The following is a 16,516-nucleotide window of genomic DNA, read 5'->3' on the forward strand; positions in this document are numbered from 1 at the left end:
TTCATACTGACACTTCTTCAGAGTATTGTTACGGCCTTCAACTATTTGCAGCCCAAGGTCCTTCTAGATGTTTCCAGTGTAGTATATACCCTTAGTAGATTTCTATTGTATGGATTTATCCATTCTCCATTAGACCCATATAAAATTTTTTCACCCACAATATATTATTGAAAGAGTTCCACACTTTAAGAAATATCTAATCACCATGAGGGAGTTGCGTCTTTTGTTTCCACTCATTTGAAAATTCAGAAGGCTAGAAATTGAGTTGATTGTGTATGTTCTAGAGCTTTCATTTATGTGACTTGCACCCAGCAGATTGTGACACCAGCTAATACCAATTTTCTGCATTTCAGCAACACTGTTCATAGGACTAAAATTCTTAATTCATGACACATAGAATAATTTTCTTTTGCATTGTCACTTTTTTTTTCTAGCTCCTTTTCTTATGTCAAGAGGAGCCCTTTATAAAATTATTTGAAAGAAAAGTCTTATTTCCAATTTTGTTGATGTTTTTTAGAGCTTAATAGTGGTTATTTACTATTTGTACGTTTACAAGAATGCAAGTATTTAAGACTTACTCTGTACAGCATTTTTTAGATATGTTATTTCTTGATATTTAAGTCATGCTGAAGTACCCTGTTAAGGGAGTGCTCTGAGTTGATTTTGTACAACTTGCAAGAAATAATATTGCTCATCTCCTAAAGATTTTTTAAGAAAATATTTAAGAATTTCTGTCTCCAGACATATCTCACAGGAATGGCTGAATTCACTACGATCTTCCCTTCCCAGAATCTATGTCAGTCACAGTAGAGGCAACACACATCTTGTGTCATCAAAAAAATTAAAAAACAGCATTCCTTTTAGTCCTAGCAAGGAGTTTTTAATGCTATCTGCATTCTCTTTTTTAATGTCTTGAATATCTTGTAGCTTTGGTAATAAGATCCATGCTTCTGGTATCAGTTAGGCTTTAAGTAGCTGTAGATAACTATATCCTCGCATAATTGCTTGTAAGATGTTTCCATGTCAAGAAAGAAGCTTCTTTGTGTGAGGCCTCTCCACATCAAACTATATGTGAAAAGCCAAATACATTAAAAAAAAAGAAAAAAGTTCATTGCAGCATTTTTACCACTTTATTTAAAATTTAGTTCCATTAAAATTGATCTTAGTTAAATTCTCTGGGGCTCTGGATGCTTTCTTTTTTGAAAATTCAAATTTAAATTTAAAATTTCATATATACTGCTCCCCTGGCAGCTTTTCATTTATCAAGCTATCAGACATATATATAAAAAAATACATATATTCATGCTTGATAGCTGTCTTGTTACCATCATGCTTAACTTGCAAGAGCTATAATCAGGAGAAAGGTAGATGTAGGCTAATTCAGTTTTAATGTTCAGTAGATTCTATAAAAAACTGTAAACCAGTACTATAATTCAATAATAATTCAATATTTAAATGGAAATAATTCATAAATAAATCATTAAAAGTTAATTTACTATTCTGTTACTAGCTTTAGTTTTTCCTGTAACAGGAGAGTGGGATAGTTTGGGTGGATATTTTATGATAAATGGGTTTAAGCTGCATTTACACATGCAACATTATGCTTGAGAGGCAGTTTAATATTGTACCACTAAGGCAAAAGTAAAAAATTAGTGCCCTTTAAATAAATCCTATGAATTATACTTGCTATATTTTCAAGTATTGGTTTAGGATATTAAGTAGTACCTTAAAAATTAAAGAATCTGAAGAATGAAAACAGGAAGAATTCTGAAAGCTTGACTTGATGTAAAGCCAAGTTTATTGTTTTGCTTTTCTGAGATAAACTTCAGGAAAGCACTGTTAAAACCATGAATATTCAATTATTTTCATTATTTTCTGTTTATCCAAGCAATTAGGATAACCCTACTTGCTTGCTGGGTCATTTGCATCCTTTTGAAACAGTGAGATGATACCTTTAATTACCCTGTTCTCCTTTCTGTTGTGGAAGGTATGCTATGCTGTCTTCATAGACAAGAAAAAAAGTGACATAGAAAAAGAAATCAATTAACAACATAAAATTTAAGAAAAATATTGCTAAAAATACAGGTTCAGGAAACAGGGAAGACTCTGCTACCTAGCCTTTTTCACAAATGTGAAAACATACATTATTTCTCTTGAGCAACATGAACTGCATGGATTATATTACCCCAAGCTTTTTTGTAGCTTAGGAGGTAGTTCTATATCATGCTACAGGTTAATATTTTAAAAATTTTATTTTTTTAAATGCTGTGGTCTGCCAGTCTTTGCTTTCCAAGTGATGTATTCCTCTTCAGAGTTTATTATAATAATCCTTATAGGCAAAAGACCTCCAATGATGTCATTAAAAGTCAGTGGAGCTGATAGCCAATGTCTTCCTACATAGCATGTCTACATGTTATCAGGGCAAGTTTTCCTTGGGCAGTGTATGACTTACTCAGAAATACTCTGAGAATTTAGGCAGACAGCTACATTTTGGTGGGTTAACGAGCAGCTTGCCCTCACCTGATCTGCTGTATCTTCATGCTTTTACAGCAAATGCTGAATTAATCTACATCACAGTGAAAGAGAGTATACTGTTCCTTACCATCCATGTAGGAGTGCTAAGAGTATGCACATTACCAGTTACCACAAGAACATTGATGCTCAAGTGACATGTTACCCCGATCATGTATCTATACTTTGAAAACAGATGGGGAAATGGAAATATCACTAATCTTAATTAAAGATAAGATGAGCTACACCCAAGTACTAACTTTCTTATTTAGTTTTTACGAAAAAATTTGGAACAGATCTTTTTCAAGTTCCAATTAAGTGTCATCATCTGACTTATGATTATTCAAGGAAACAATCAGACTTACAATTATTTCAGGATTTCAGAAAATTCTGAAATGCTATAGTATTTCTCTCAAGAACATTCTTCCACAGTATAGCAGTAACAGAGACGTCACCTATAGCAACAGTAGCCATGGGGAAATATTTTTTCTCCATCAGTGAAAGCAAACCACTACCACAAAATGTAGTACATATAATAATATCAAAGCAAGAATGTCTCATGATGGTGCTTACCTGGACTTTTGATGAAATACATACTTTTAATAGATATTTTAGTTTTTCCAATTTTTACATCTCCTTGAGTTTAATAATGTTAAGTGCTTTGGCCTAGGCTACTCTTCCTCTTATTGCTCCATGGATGATACTGGGTTGCTTTAAATATTTGCACAAGCCACATAAATAATTGGCACAATTATTTTAGAAAGTATCCTATAGTTGTTTCCTTTCTTCACCTTTTGGTATTTAAATAATCACTGATTATTATTTCTTGAATATTTTTTTAACTTCTTGTTATGATTAGATGCTGTATTGTGTTTTCCTTATGGGAGCTTTCTTTCATTAAATGAGAGCTGTATGCACTGTTAACAATTTGCACACCAAGCTTGGTTACTGGATATATACTTCCCTCCTACTCTATTCTTTTACATCACAACCAATAAGACCACTCATGTTACTAAATACCATATTCCTGTATTAATACTGACCTACAATAATTTTGACCAAAGGAAAACCCACCCATCAGTTTGTGTGTAACTCTGTTCTGCCTCAATGTCGTGGACAACAGGTCTTGTAGAACTAGCATCCTATCTATAAGCAAATTAAATTTAAAGAATTAATTACCAAGTACTGTTGTTGAAATACTATTAGGAAATAAATACAAAAAATAGCTATAGAAAATTAACTAGATTTCACAGCTGTCATTTTAGTCCTAAATCTGATAACATTTATAACACAGAAAAAGGGGTATTTTTATGTTTCTGACCAAATAATTTTTCAGCTAATAGAAGTGTATTTCTTTGTATGCACTATATCCCTCATTTTTTCTCTGAAGAAGTAAGCTTGAAATATGCTGAAGATGTAGCATGAGGTCCAATGGTTCCCTTAAGTAAATGTCAATGATATGATTATAACACCTGATGAAAAAAAGAAAAGTATTTTATATTCTGATTTAAGAATGCTGTCACCTCAAAACTGTGTGAGAGAGAGAACAAGAAAAATGAAAGTCGAAAAGAGGAGACAGAAGAGAAAGCAAAACCAAATAGTCAGCAGTTTCGTGGTTAGAATACTTATCTAAGCTATGAAATACTTCTTTCAGGTACATGGACTGAGCAGGGATTTAAACCTCTGTATTCCATATCACCAACAAATAATATAAAATCTTGATTTTGGAGGTTCATACATTCTGTTGTTTTATCCATATTCTTTCTTGGAGCTGAGAAACGTTTTGCTAGGAAAGTGTTATGGAAACCAATAACTACATCTCATAAATATTTTGTTATACAAATTAACATGTGGAAAAGTCCTAAATCATCTTTTTCTGCCAAATCAATTAAATGCAGTTACATTTTCTTGCAAGACAGACAAAAAAAAAAAACCCTAAACCCAATGATTTTTTAATAGATAGGGCATATTGTTCTGCATACTTCTACTCATCCATTCATAAACTGAAAAATAAGTTTGCTTTTTTATAAAGGAATTTTAATTACATGCTGTGTTTATATAATCTATATTATCCTTTGAAATCACAAATGTTCAAATATATCTTGCAAAATAAAATATTTTTGTAAGACATTTACGGTCATGACTATCTTCAAAGATGTCATGGAATATTTGATAGTGATAGTATATGCAATTCAATAGAAAATGTGTTTAGAATGCTGATTACTAGTTAAAATTCTCTAGGGGCCTGATCCAAAGCTTATTGGTATAAGTGGAAATATTCATACTGATTTTAGTAGTTTTCAGATAGAATCAAATTCCAGCACATTAAAAATTACAAGTGTGGAAGAGCTTTTTCTTCCTGAAAACACTGGAGGCAAATACATTAGTTCAAAACCAGTGGGATATCATTCTGAACGAAATCTATAATTCTAAAGTAGAATATGTGCATGAGCGGTCTGAACAGTGATTTAAAACAGATTTGAATTGGACTGGCGTACTTAACTGACAAGACTTGGGATTGTTCTGTGCAATAAAAAAGCATTTAAATCTGCATGCTTCCTGTTTTTCTAAGGCTAGAGATCAATTTGGGGCATTTTAGCACAGTACATCACTTATTCCTGTTTCAGATTCTAAAAATTGCTTTGAAGTATATGCCAGAAGCAAAATTATTTCTACCCATAGATGAAATAACTCATTCTCTGTGGCTTCCTCAGATGTGGAGTCAATCTCTGCTCAGGAAAAATATAATTTTTAAAAACAGAATAATATTAAACTTCTAATTTTAAGTTTTTCACTTTACATTCAGAAAACATGGGCTAAATTGTGGCACATAGTCACAAGCTTTTCTGACAAAGGCAGATGATCTGTCTCAGTTGGGCAAGATCTGCTATGGGAAATAGGAGAAAGAAGAGGGTCTGTTGTCCATTGTACATTATGCCAATGAGGTTTACTTGAATCCTGCTGGATAGGTGGCTATTACAAAAGTGTGGGAATATTAGAAAAAATTGTTCCGTTTGCAGTATTCTTGACCCTTTCTTAAGAGTGCAGGCTTGTGCAAAATAAGTTGAATCTGTTACCTCCTTGACTGATATTCTCAGATATTTAATGTAAAATGTGAAAAAAGAAAAGAGGATTGGTTTATCTCTTCAGTCCTTAGCATGAAAAGAGTTCAGGGAGAGTTGCTGTCTGCTGTTCTTGAACAGCTGTCTTGCTAGCTCGTGTAAAGTCTTATGGCAGGCTTCTATGTATACATAGAAAATCAGGAGCAGTATACAGTCTGTCCCTGTGTAGTTTCAGAGCAGTATATAAATAGAAAGTGCAGAATTATGTTGTATTTGAAAGGGACATTTCGTTCAGACCATCACAGCTATAGCCACATTACCACTGTCTGGTTTTCAGAAGATTTTCTTTCAATTTTCTATATAACACTCTATTCTGAAATATTATGAGATCATTGTAATGAAGTGTTATGTCCCCATCTTTAATTGCTGAGGCATTCAAGCTCAATTGTATCTTCCTACGATAGTATATGTTATAAAGAGATTTCAAATAAAATGAAGGCAGAGCATATTATTACTCAGGATAGAATCTCTAGATCATGCTGCAGACAGTTCTAGTCCTGCCCAGTATAGCAAAAAGATTTTATCAGTGGCTAAAGTGGATATTTAAAGCTATTCATTTTGCCACCCTTCTATTCACAGCCTTCTCACATTTAGTTCAAATCCCACAACCCCTTGTAAGTGTCCAGATTTCTGGAATGAGTGAACTAGATGCTTTAGCATACCATGTATGAGAAAGTGTAATAGGATAGAAGATGCTTATCCAAAATTTGAGAGGTGTCTGCTTTGTTTAATGATGTGAAGCATAATGTTTGAGAAATGAGAGTATTTAGATTTTTCTCTATATGATTATATTTCAGTGATTGTACTTCTATTTGGACCCAGAAATGCACAGTAAATGTGAAGGCTCTTTTGTAAATTGTGGTTAACAATAGAATATACCTTTCCAATGAGGTATTTTCTAAAGCTGTTTGAAGCTCAAAGCCTGAATAAGCAAAACACATACAAAATTTGCCCCAATTGCATGGTTCAAGTGTGATTCTGCATTTTTTTTTTTTATTTTAGATAGCATATTGGAATTATAGAATTGTGTTAAAGAAAGATTTGGTGAAAACTGTGCTGCCCTGATATTTTGTAAAGAGTTGCTGAAAATAAGTTAAGTGTGAAGCATTTCCCAGATGGTAAAAATTCACTCCAAGGAATTTAAATTGATACTTAAAATGTTGCTGTGTTCATGAAGCTCCTTTTGCATCTTTAAAAAGAAAATTGCAATGTACTTTAATCACTGCCAATTGTATTGTAATTTATTACAGAGAAGATAAATGAACACAAAAAATTGCAGGTGGAAATTGGTTCTCTCCCTACGTTAAAAACTTGCAGTATAGTATCCTCACATTTTTTTGACCTATTTTTGCTATATTATCATGAAACCAAGCTTTCTGCAGGGAAATATCACTAAAACATCATGTTCTTATGAAACGAATGTCAGTGTTAATTTGGTTACAGAGACAGTTCCTTTAGTGTAAGCAGGAATTCTTATAATCTCTTGATGTAAGAGTTCTAAAAAAATATTTTTAATTAAAGGATTCATTATTGTGTTTGAAATACTTAGTAAAACTTTCTTCAAATTCCATAACATTGCAATAGCCTTACTAATTTTGCTGTCTAAAGCAAACTCTCAATTGAGTTTTACCACTGGACTTTTGTTTTCCAAATTTTACACAGCATTTTGTTATCTAACCTTTGATTGTGCTTTATGCAAAGTGAGTCAATACAAGTAATGCTTATTTGATTAAAGCACAGAGAGGTACAGATTTAATTTGACATTATCAGCACAATAATCAGAACTAATTCATATAGCACATTCTTTTTCAAATGTGACTTAGATGGAAAAAAACAAAATTAAGTACATCCATAATTAAAATAGCTGTAAACTCAGAGCAGAGTTTTTTTCCTAATTTTCCTAAGTTAAGCAAGTACTTGTTCATGCTCCTTCATAGACGTGCTCTGTTTGCCTGAGATTTTCAACACAGAACCAATGTTTTTTGAAAAATAGAGAGCAAAAGGACTTCAGCTGTGACTGATCCTAATTCTGCTTGTGGTCATGCATCATTCAGAAACTAATGATAGTTTCACCCATATAGGTCATAATAGTTTGTCTATCTAAAATGCTAAGCAAGGAAAGTGTATTATGTAATTTCTATGGCAGACAAATATGTGATGCTGCTTATAGTCTGCTGAATAGTTTCCATTTTGTTCTTCAGAGGCAGCTGCCTGTTAGTGATATTTAAAATGTGCTTCATGATCAAAGTAGTTGTATGAATGACTATGCTTATACCTACTAATTTATTTCTGTGTATTTTGCAAGGAGAATTGTTGCATGTATTTCTGTGGACAGATAGAACAGCATTGAGAAGGCAAGTGCTATAAGCCTTTGAGTTTGTGATATTGAGAAATGAAGGTGGTATCCAAAGTATAAGTTTGTTCTGGTTTTGATTTTTTAAAGCTGATGGTAAAATACTAGAGGAAAACCTGAAAAATTGAGACATTGATCCAATTTATTTTATAAGACAGCAAAAATGAGGTTCTCACAGCAACTGTATGTTTCCTAACATCTTTATCACTGATCTTCTGGTCTTTAGATGGGGCCCCTCCCCTTCTAAAACACAAGGAATGACCATGTATCTGCTATTTTTCTAATTCAATTTAATATGCTAAGTACCTAGCTGTTGGCAGTGAACCTGTGTTGACTCTTTAATTGCTTGTATTGTCCTTCTAGCTTAACATACCCTGTTCAAATGAAATTCAGAGTATCTTTAACATACATCTCTAGAATGATTGCTAAAATTAAACCTAGCTTTATTGCAAATATTACTTTTTAAATGCTATGAGGGAAATAATATTAATGTTAAATTTTTTTTTTTTTAATTCCATTACTAATGCATATTTAAATAGTGCAAGTACAGATTTTTCTTTGGTGGATTATGGAGTCTCCTTCCTTGGAGGTCTTCAAGACCCACCTGGACATGTTCCTATGCGATCTGATCTAGGTGAACCTGCTTCTGCAGGGGGGTTGGACTGGATGATCTCTAAATGTCCCTTCCAACCCCTACCATTCTATGATTCTATGAGACATCACTAGAATCACATTAGCAAAATGAAATATAGTACTGGGACTGTGCTATGACTATCTTGATTTAGTACAATAGTACTAGTGTTTTAACTATAGTAATTTTATAAAACCTATGCTTCACTGTTCAGGAAATCAGCTGAGTGGATTAGATCAATAGGAGCTTCCCCATTATGTCTTACTGACATATAACTTCATGTGAAATTAATAACACAATGTCTTCCAGAAATTTTGCATATATATCACAAAAATTAATAAAAAATATTTTAATGCTTCGCTTGTGATGAAAATGTTGCTAAGTACCAATGAGTATTTTTATCTAAACAGTGAGTTTAAAATTCAGCTTTCTTGATGATTTGATGCGTTTTGGAGATAATATGTTGTTAATATCAGTTCTTTTCCAATTTTTTTGCTATCAAAACCACAATTTTCCTGATCTTATGTAAAAAATAAACTGGATACTGATTCTGATTTAAGTGGATTCCCATTCAGTGAGATTACTTTTTCCGTGTTTTGGTTCATCGCAGTGGAACTGCGTTGCCTAAGCAACGAGTGAAATACCAGGACTAGGATGTGACTGATGCTTTCTTCCTCTCTCCCAGCCTGAACACAGACAGTGCTTGTGCAGCGCTCCCGGTCTTGAGTGCTCATGTAAGGAAAGCATTGCTCATCACATTTCACAAAGCATGAAGAGAATAAACTCCTTGGACTTTCTAGTCCAAAAACCTGTGATATTTCCTAGGGTCTCCTAGGAAATATGGATCTGTTGCATTGAATTTCATAGATCCAGGGGCACACATCTGAGGACTTGAAGCTTCATTAGCTCTGTTCGCATAGGGGAAGTTATCAGGTAGTAAACTGAAGCACTAAGAAGTGTTGACTTGGTGGGAAATGTGCAGAGAATATGCACATGTATAGACAATCATAAACTCTTGTTAGGGCTTCAAGTCTTGTCCAAAATATGTATAACTATGAAGCAACATTCCTGGGCAGGATATTTTCAGGAGTCCTGTTGGTTGTTTTCACATTTCAGCTACTGTTAGATAAAGGGGCTTTTAACTGCTCCTCCTCTTGGATTAAATAGAAAGTGGATGGTGGGCCCAATAATTTCAACAAAATTTACCAATCTGTTTTATTTTGCCACAAATTCAAAATGCGAATTTTTTTAAAGTCTCTGATCTCTTTTTAATCTACATCAAAGTTTCATTGGTAGCTTATGTTGAAATATGTGGAAAATCAGAAATAACCTTTTAACACTCTTAAATTTTCTTAAATATATTAATTAAAATACTCTTCAGCTGCTGTAATATGAAAACCAGAAAAATTATATGTTAAAAATACTTTTTGTTTTTTAGTTTATACAAGAAAAGTTGATATTCTTACACTAACATTGTCTTTCCTGGCTTTAAGTACTTGATATCTCACATTCATTTTGAAAGTAATTGTTGTCATGGGTTTTGGGGTTTTTTTTTACATTTTGTGGTTTCTTTAATGAATATTTTCCACAGAGCTGTTATAGCAGATCTTATTTACTTTGTGTTCAGTAAAAATTGAGACAATAAGAAGGTATTTTAAGAAGATAGATACAGAGAAAGGAAAATTTAAAACTTCTATTACTTTTAAAATTCCTTTTAGAGGTGAAGAAAATAAAATGTGAATTTAGCATAAAGGAATGGAGCATAACTCTCCTGCACATGTGGATAAGGAACTCATGCTTTTAGCTCACTGACTTGAGTGCACAGTTGTGGTGCCCAGAGGGAGAGATGATAAGTTTAAGGGTTCCATTTTTCCCTGTCCTTGTCTTCCATCAGCTATGAACCACAATGGTCCATAGCACCGACAGGGAGCATTGTGCAGTCCTCAAAACATTAAAACACTGGAACAAGGGCTCCCTACATGTTTCTCTTACATAGTGGGGGTGGGTGGGAGTATGAAAAAGCCATATTTCTATTCAACACATCTCTTCTACTAAAGAACCGTGTACAAAGACTATTTATTGACTCAATGAAGTTACCCATATACAGAAATAGATATAAAATTGTCCTTTTCTGAAAAAAAAAAGTCAAAATACATTGCTTTTCTTGGAAAAAAAAATCCCCACTCAATTACTTTTTTTTTGAAACACCAAAAAAAAAATTGCCAGAGAATCCTGGAAGTTATAAATGTATCTTTCTAGGGGAAAAAAAAAAAGACTTGACTCTAAAAATACTTTGACATTCTCTTTAATTACCAGCTATTCTTTAAAGCCACAAATTGTTGTAAACATTATTAGGACTAATACATAAAACAACAGTAAAGCAGATGTTCATGTTAAAAAATACAGTCCTTAAATTTGTTCTGAGGCAGTATCATACATTTATTTACTTCAGTAGACTTCATACAAGGCTTCATAGGCCAAAGTTAATGTCTGTTTGTCACCATTTTCTGTTTTCTCAGATGCAGAATGATCACAAAATCATTATTTTGTAGTTATTCATGCTATTTGTGAGAAATGTGACACTCTGGAAATAAGGAATATTATATTGAAAAGTGACAGATGTTAACACCATATGGATTAGTCAGGAACTATTCTAACAGCTTCATGAATGTTAGGTATATCAGAGGATCCTCTGGGTATTTTCACCCAAAGAATTCTGTGGGGATGAAAGAGCCAAGAACATCTAAAGTGCTCTTGATCTCTCTTGCCAATTTACTGAAGCATAAGCTCTGGGAGGTTTTTTAATTGCTTTTCTAAAATTGTTTTTAGGAACTCTTTTGGGATCTGTAGTTCATGACATGTCTGTAGATAGTCTCTCAACTCTTCAGTACTGATGTTCTTCCTGCTCTTATGAATGACTAGGTATAGTAACCCCATCATGGTTTCCTTTGTGCAGCCTTTAATGATGATACTCCTTCATCAGTGTTACGTTCTCCTCTTCTAACTGAAGTTAGTGGATGGTAGTTAATACAAATGACATGTTTCTGTACAGTACAAGCATCGTCTTGGTGAAGACCTGGAAATAAAAAGCAATCACTCTGAGTTAATTTAAATGCCTTTTCCCTCCTCTATTCAAAGGCAAACAGATTGTGCTCAGAGAAGAAAATATTTGTAAGATAGTTTGATAATCTTTAACATTTATGATAGTAGTAGTAGTAGTATAACAATATCTAGTTCTTAAACTTGTATTTTTATTATTTCTCATACCATCTTAAAAAAGGTCAGCGTTGTCTCCATTTCACAATACTGCTGTGTTGTGCACATGAATATGGAAAGATAAAACCAACAGTTCAGGAACAAGAAGCAATTCATCTGTGGACCTGTATAAGGACTAGTTAGTCCCGAGAGAGAGCACTAAATAGACAAATTCATTAGATAGCAACAATAAGATTGACAAACCAGACTATACCTCAGACCAGAACTTGTATGTTTGCTTGATATTGTACTGTGATGTTGGAATTGCATTCACAGAATCACAGAATCTTAAGGAATGGAAAGGACCTTGAGAGATCATCCAGCCCAACCTCCCTGCCAGAGCAGGACCTCCTAGCGCAGGTCACACAGGAACTCTCCCAGGAGGGTTTTGAATATCTCCAGAGAAGGAGACTCCACAACACAGCTGTGGAGAACTGCTGCTTGATGTGCTTTCCTTGGTAGGGATGTCAGATAAGAAGTGTTAGAAAGCATAGGGACTGAGTCACTTTCTGAGAAGATGAGCTGCATAGGAGAAGGTAGGTGATATGGGTTGGGATTCTAATTTGATGTGATGAGGGAAGACTACTTGGCACAGAATAGATACCCTGTTTGAGCAGCTGGATCTGTGCAGTGGGAATATAAAGAGCAATGTTTTAGATAGAAGCTTCACAGATGCATTGATAATGTCTTGAATCACATATTTTCTACGGTTAGCTCTCATAACAGAGGTGGATATAAAATCTCAAGTGATGTGCCTTTTCAGAGAATGGAATGGAATATGGAATTTCATTTGGAATTAAATTCTTTAGGTCACTCAAGTGACCTTAAATCATTTCAACCTCTAGACAATAATCTCAATGACCACCTAGTTACCTAGACATGTACATAAAGCATTTATAATGTTATAAGATAATTTCTTCTCTTCTCTTCCTAGTTTCTTCTTGTCTCTTCTAAATAAATATTGATTTGTTTTTCAGAAAGCTGTCTTGCCAGTGGTCAGATTTGTCACAACCTGTTAGCAAGGCAGCTACTGCTTCTGAAATAAGGTCATATCTGCTGAGATAATTTGAGGAGTTTCAGGAGAATTTGGTTGCCAACATTAAAGAATATGAATACATTTTGTGTTTAAAAAAAATGATGATGAATAGAAGTCTGAGAGCTAAACAGGTTGCTGTGGGAAAGATCATAAATGGGTCAGGCATTTAATTGAATGTTTTACTCCATATATTTTTGTGTATAGCTACTGTAAGAACCATAAACAAGCTTTTAAGTGAATACTGTATTTTTAGCTGCCCTTACAGGAAAAAAATGGTTTTCAAGGACCCTAGAGGGCCGGTTTGTCTTAAAGACAAAAAAACCTGCTAGATTGTCTGACATACCAGTCTTCTCAGTTATGAGAATACTAGGTACCCTCTGTCTCCGATTTAAATTCATTTTATCACACTGTGTGAAAAGTCATGTCTTACAACATAATATTTAAGAGTTTAAATCTTTTAAATCTTTTAAATTCATTCCATCAGAGTTAAACCAAAATCACGAAAACACATTTTCCTCTTGAAATATATGTTCCTAAAAGTAAAACATCATTAATATAGCCAAAGGGCTTTATATGAATTATCTGTTTGTTCAGTTTAATATATATAATAATACTTTGTATACGCTCTACTTAAATTTGTTCTCCTGTATATTCATTTATTTTCATGTTAATAAAAGATTCCTACAACTGTCAACAAAGAAGTATAAAAGCACAGCACAAGCATTTTTAAAGAACTTATTAAAAACTGAGGATTTTTGATGATCTGATAAGCATCTTACAAGATGTCGATAGTACTTAGCTCTCATACACCACTGTTTTCATAAGCAGATCTTAAAGCCCTTTAGAAGGGTTGGTAATATTGCAGCCAAGGAAATTCAGTCAAACTAGTATTAAACTGATTTCCTCAAGTCACCAGGTGAACTACTGAAAAGACTGGGAGTAATTCTTGAGTCACAATACAACAGTTTTTATTTCAGACTGCAGCGGCTTTTTTTTCCTATATTCTGATTTAGTTTAGTTAGACAATCACCCGTTAAGAGAAATAGGTTGTTATTTAAAATGTGTAACATTGTTCTTGCATATTTTTAGATTTAAAAAGATAAAGGCTGATATTTTTAGAGGTATCTGAGCAAGCTAGGCAAATTGAAGTAAAAACCTACTGCCTGTAGTGTTTCTTGGCAGCCCCAGTATTTTACTTAAATTGTAGAGAATAATGCTACAAAATTGGCAATTGTGCCATCTTTTAACTGCCTCTAGCTTGAGAACCGGTATTAAAATACAGCATAGCATAGGTTGATTTGCTCGAAGGTTTGAAGCAAGTTTCAAAGGCCATGAATTGCATGATGTTGCAAGATATGTAAGTATTCAGGGGGTTTTTAAAGCTATGTATGTCTGTACTGTGCACCGTAGCTTTGCTGTGACTGCAGTGTGGTCACATATCATGTCCCTTTAAGTAGTTTCAGTTTTATTCCTTTCAGCTGACCTTTCATATCACCTGTTCCTTTTCTCCACTTATTACGATTCAGCTGCAATGTGAAATACCAATGAAAGAACTTGATGCAAACAAAGGTATTGAGTTACATCAAAGTGATTTTTGTAGATTTTCTGTGGGTATGCAGCTATTCAACAAGACAGTGTGAAGTAATTGTGCCTGCAGAGTCTTAGTGTACACTTCTCTTAATACTTAGAGCAAAGGGATGTTTTACAGAATTTCAATACATACTCTTAATTTCATCAAATTACTTTTTCTCTCATACACTTTTTCCATCATCTGGAGAGTCTTTCAGACATGAAGCAAATTGGCCAATAAACTAGGTAATGAAAACATAAACAAGATCTATGTATCTTTTTTTTGTATCTAGAAGGAGGTCTGTAAAATCATATTTTCCTTTAGTGAAAGGTACATGGCTACTTCAAGTAGTTCAGATTTTTCACTCAACACCACAATTTATGTTTAGAGGGTTCAAACTCTTTATGGAATATTCAGTTAACAACTGGTACACAGCAACATTTTATATCAGTAAAGTTGTGTTTAAAGCAAACTCAGCCTTAGTTTAAATTATATTGCATTTCTCTCTCTTCATACTTCCAAAACTATTTTCTTGAGAATTATCTTAATCTCTTAATCTCAATCTCTTGATTTACAGAATTCCATAGTATGTAATATTCTAATAAATAATTAGTCTCTTTCAAGAAAATCTGTTCCACCTGGGTCCAGTGGAAATCAAGTTTCTTCCTAAACATGTAAAATCTTTACTCGATGTGGTAGTTTGTTGTACTGTGAAAAAATCAAGTTGGTTACATTTTTATTTCAACACAAAATGGCTAGTCTTATTCAGCTACTTGATGTCATGCATGCAAAGACATCTTCCCAGGACCATTTTTGCATTCCCTAATTCTCAGGCAAAAGCAATTGTTATCTAAAAAGCTACTCTTAATTTAGGATAGTGGAAATTTGACGTGATGGCACATTTATGAGAGAAACATTACAATATATTTTCTGACAGATTGACAATATTCTCACTGGAATTGTGGGAAGGGAATTTTTGGTAAGAAGATAGAAAACTTCAGACTGGAGATAGGATTATTAGAAACAGCTGCTTAGAGCCCAATGTAGCGAATGCTGCCTTTTATGCCAGATGTGTCATTGCAGTAGGATATGAGAGAAAATGAACTACATCTGAAAAATGATTGTTGGTGTCTCTAAGATCCCAGCTGTCAATTAAGTCCCCTTGATACTGTCATGAGTGCTACAGTAAAGGCTCTGCACAATGTCCTTGTGTTAGTATTGTTTAGTTGTATAGACAATGTGCAAGGGATTATAGCTACATCTGGTACTCAGTTATGGCTCATTCTTTCAAGTCAATTGCAGTGTTTATATATGAAATTAAGAAAGAAGTCTGCCTAGCTCACCAGTTTATTTTTAAAATATGTGGGAGCCTAATTGTATTAGAAGTCTTTGTAGTTGCAGAGGAAGCAGAACAATAACAGTCTCGGGCATAACAGTTCCAAACTTTCTTTGTGCTCTGTCATAAACATTGGATCGACATATTGTCAGTGTTTCCATTTTCTAAAGACTGAGGCAGATAGGGTGTGTAATTTTGTAGCTCATCAAATAACCTTTTTGTCAAAAGGCTGAAAGGCATTGTAAAAAGGCTAAAATTCATCCTTATATTCTGTAATACTCATTAGAGTCATACAATCCTATGACTCCTTTACCTGATTATTTTCCTTTTTTCCCTCCAACTCCGTCTGTTTCTTTGGTGTAACTTCCATGAATGCTTTTGTAGTGAGGATACAGGACAAAACTTTACATTTTTAAGTTGCAGCTCTCTCTATAAAGTTAGTATCAGGAAAACTAGATTCTGTAAGTGTACACATGATTTTCTTCCGATTCACATTTGTGATGCCAAAAATAAGTCTATTTAATAATGGGGATATGTGTGTTTGAGTTTGGTTTGTTTTGTGGCTTTTTGTCCAGCACTGGTCAGCTCCTCACAAGAAAGGCATGAGTTCATGAAACAAGTCAAAAATGCCTTTGGTATTCTGATTTTTCCCTCTGACCCTTTCTTCCTTTCAGACTGTTGCTTACTTGAGCTTTGCTTCCC

The 16,516-nt window shown here is 33.7% G+C and overlaps 1 protein-coding gene across 4 annotated transcripts in view; it reads left to right on the plus strand.

Annotated features, from left to right (window-relative positions):
* The window catches only part of ANKS1B (ankyrin repeat and sterile alpha motif domain containing 1B), a 431,515-nt gene that overhangs the window by 175,390 nt on the left and 239,609 nt on the right, over positions 1 to 16,516 (plus strand). The window contains exon 13 of one of the 4 annotated variants that reach the window (XM_061988983.1): positions 12,358 to 12,373. The exons of the other annotated variants lie outside the window; for them this stretch is intronic. Coding sequence (XP_061844967.1) covers positions 12,358 to 12,373 — 16 coding nt within the window. The remainder of the gene's footprint in view (positions 1 to 12,357; positions 12,374 to 16,516) is intronic. 4 annotated transcript variants of the gene reach the window in all.

This window comes from Colius striatus, chromosome 1 (assembly GCF_028858725.1).
Source record: "Colius striatus isolate bColStr4 chromosome 1, bColStr4.1.hap1, whole genome shotgun sequence".
In the NCBI taxonomy this organism is placed as follows: Eukaryota; Metazoa; Chordata; class Aves; order Coliiformes; family Coliidae; genus Colius; species Colius striatus.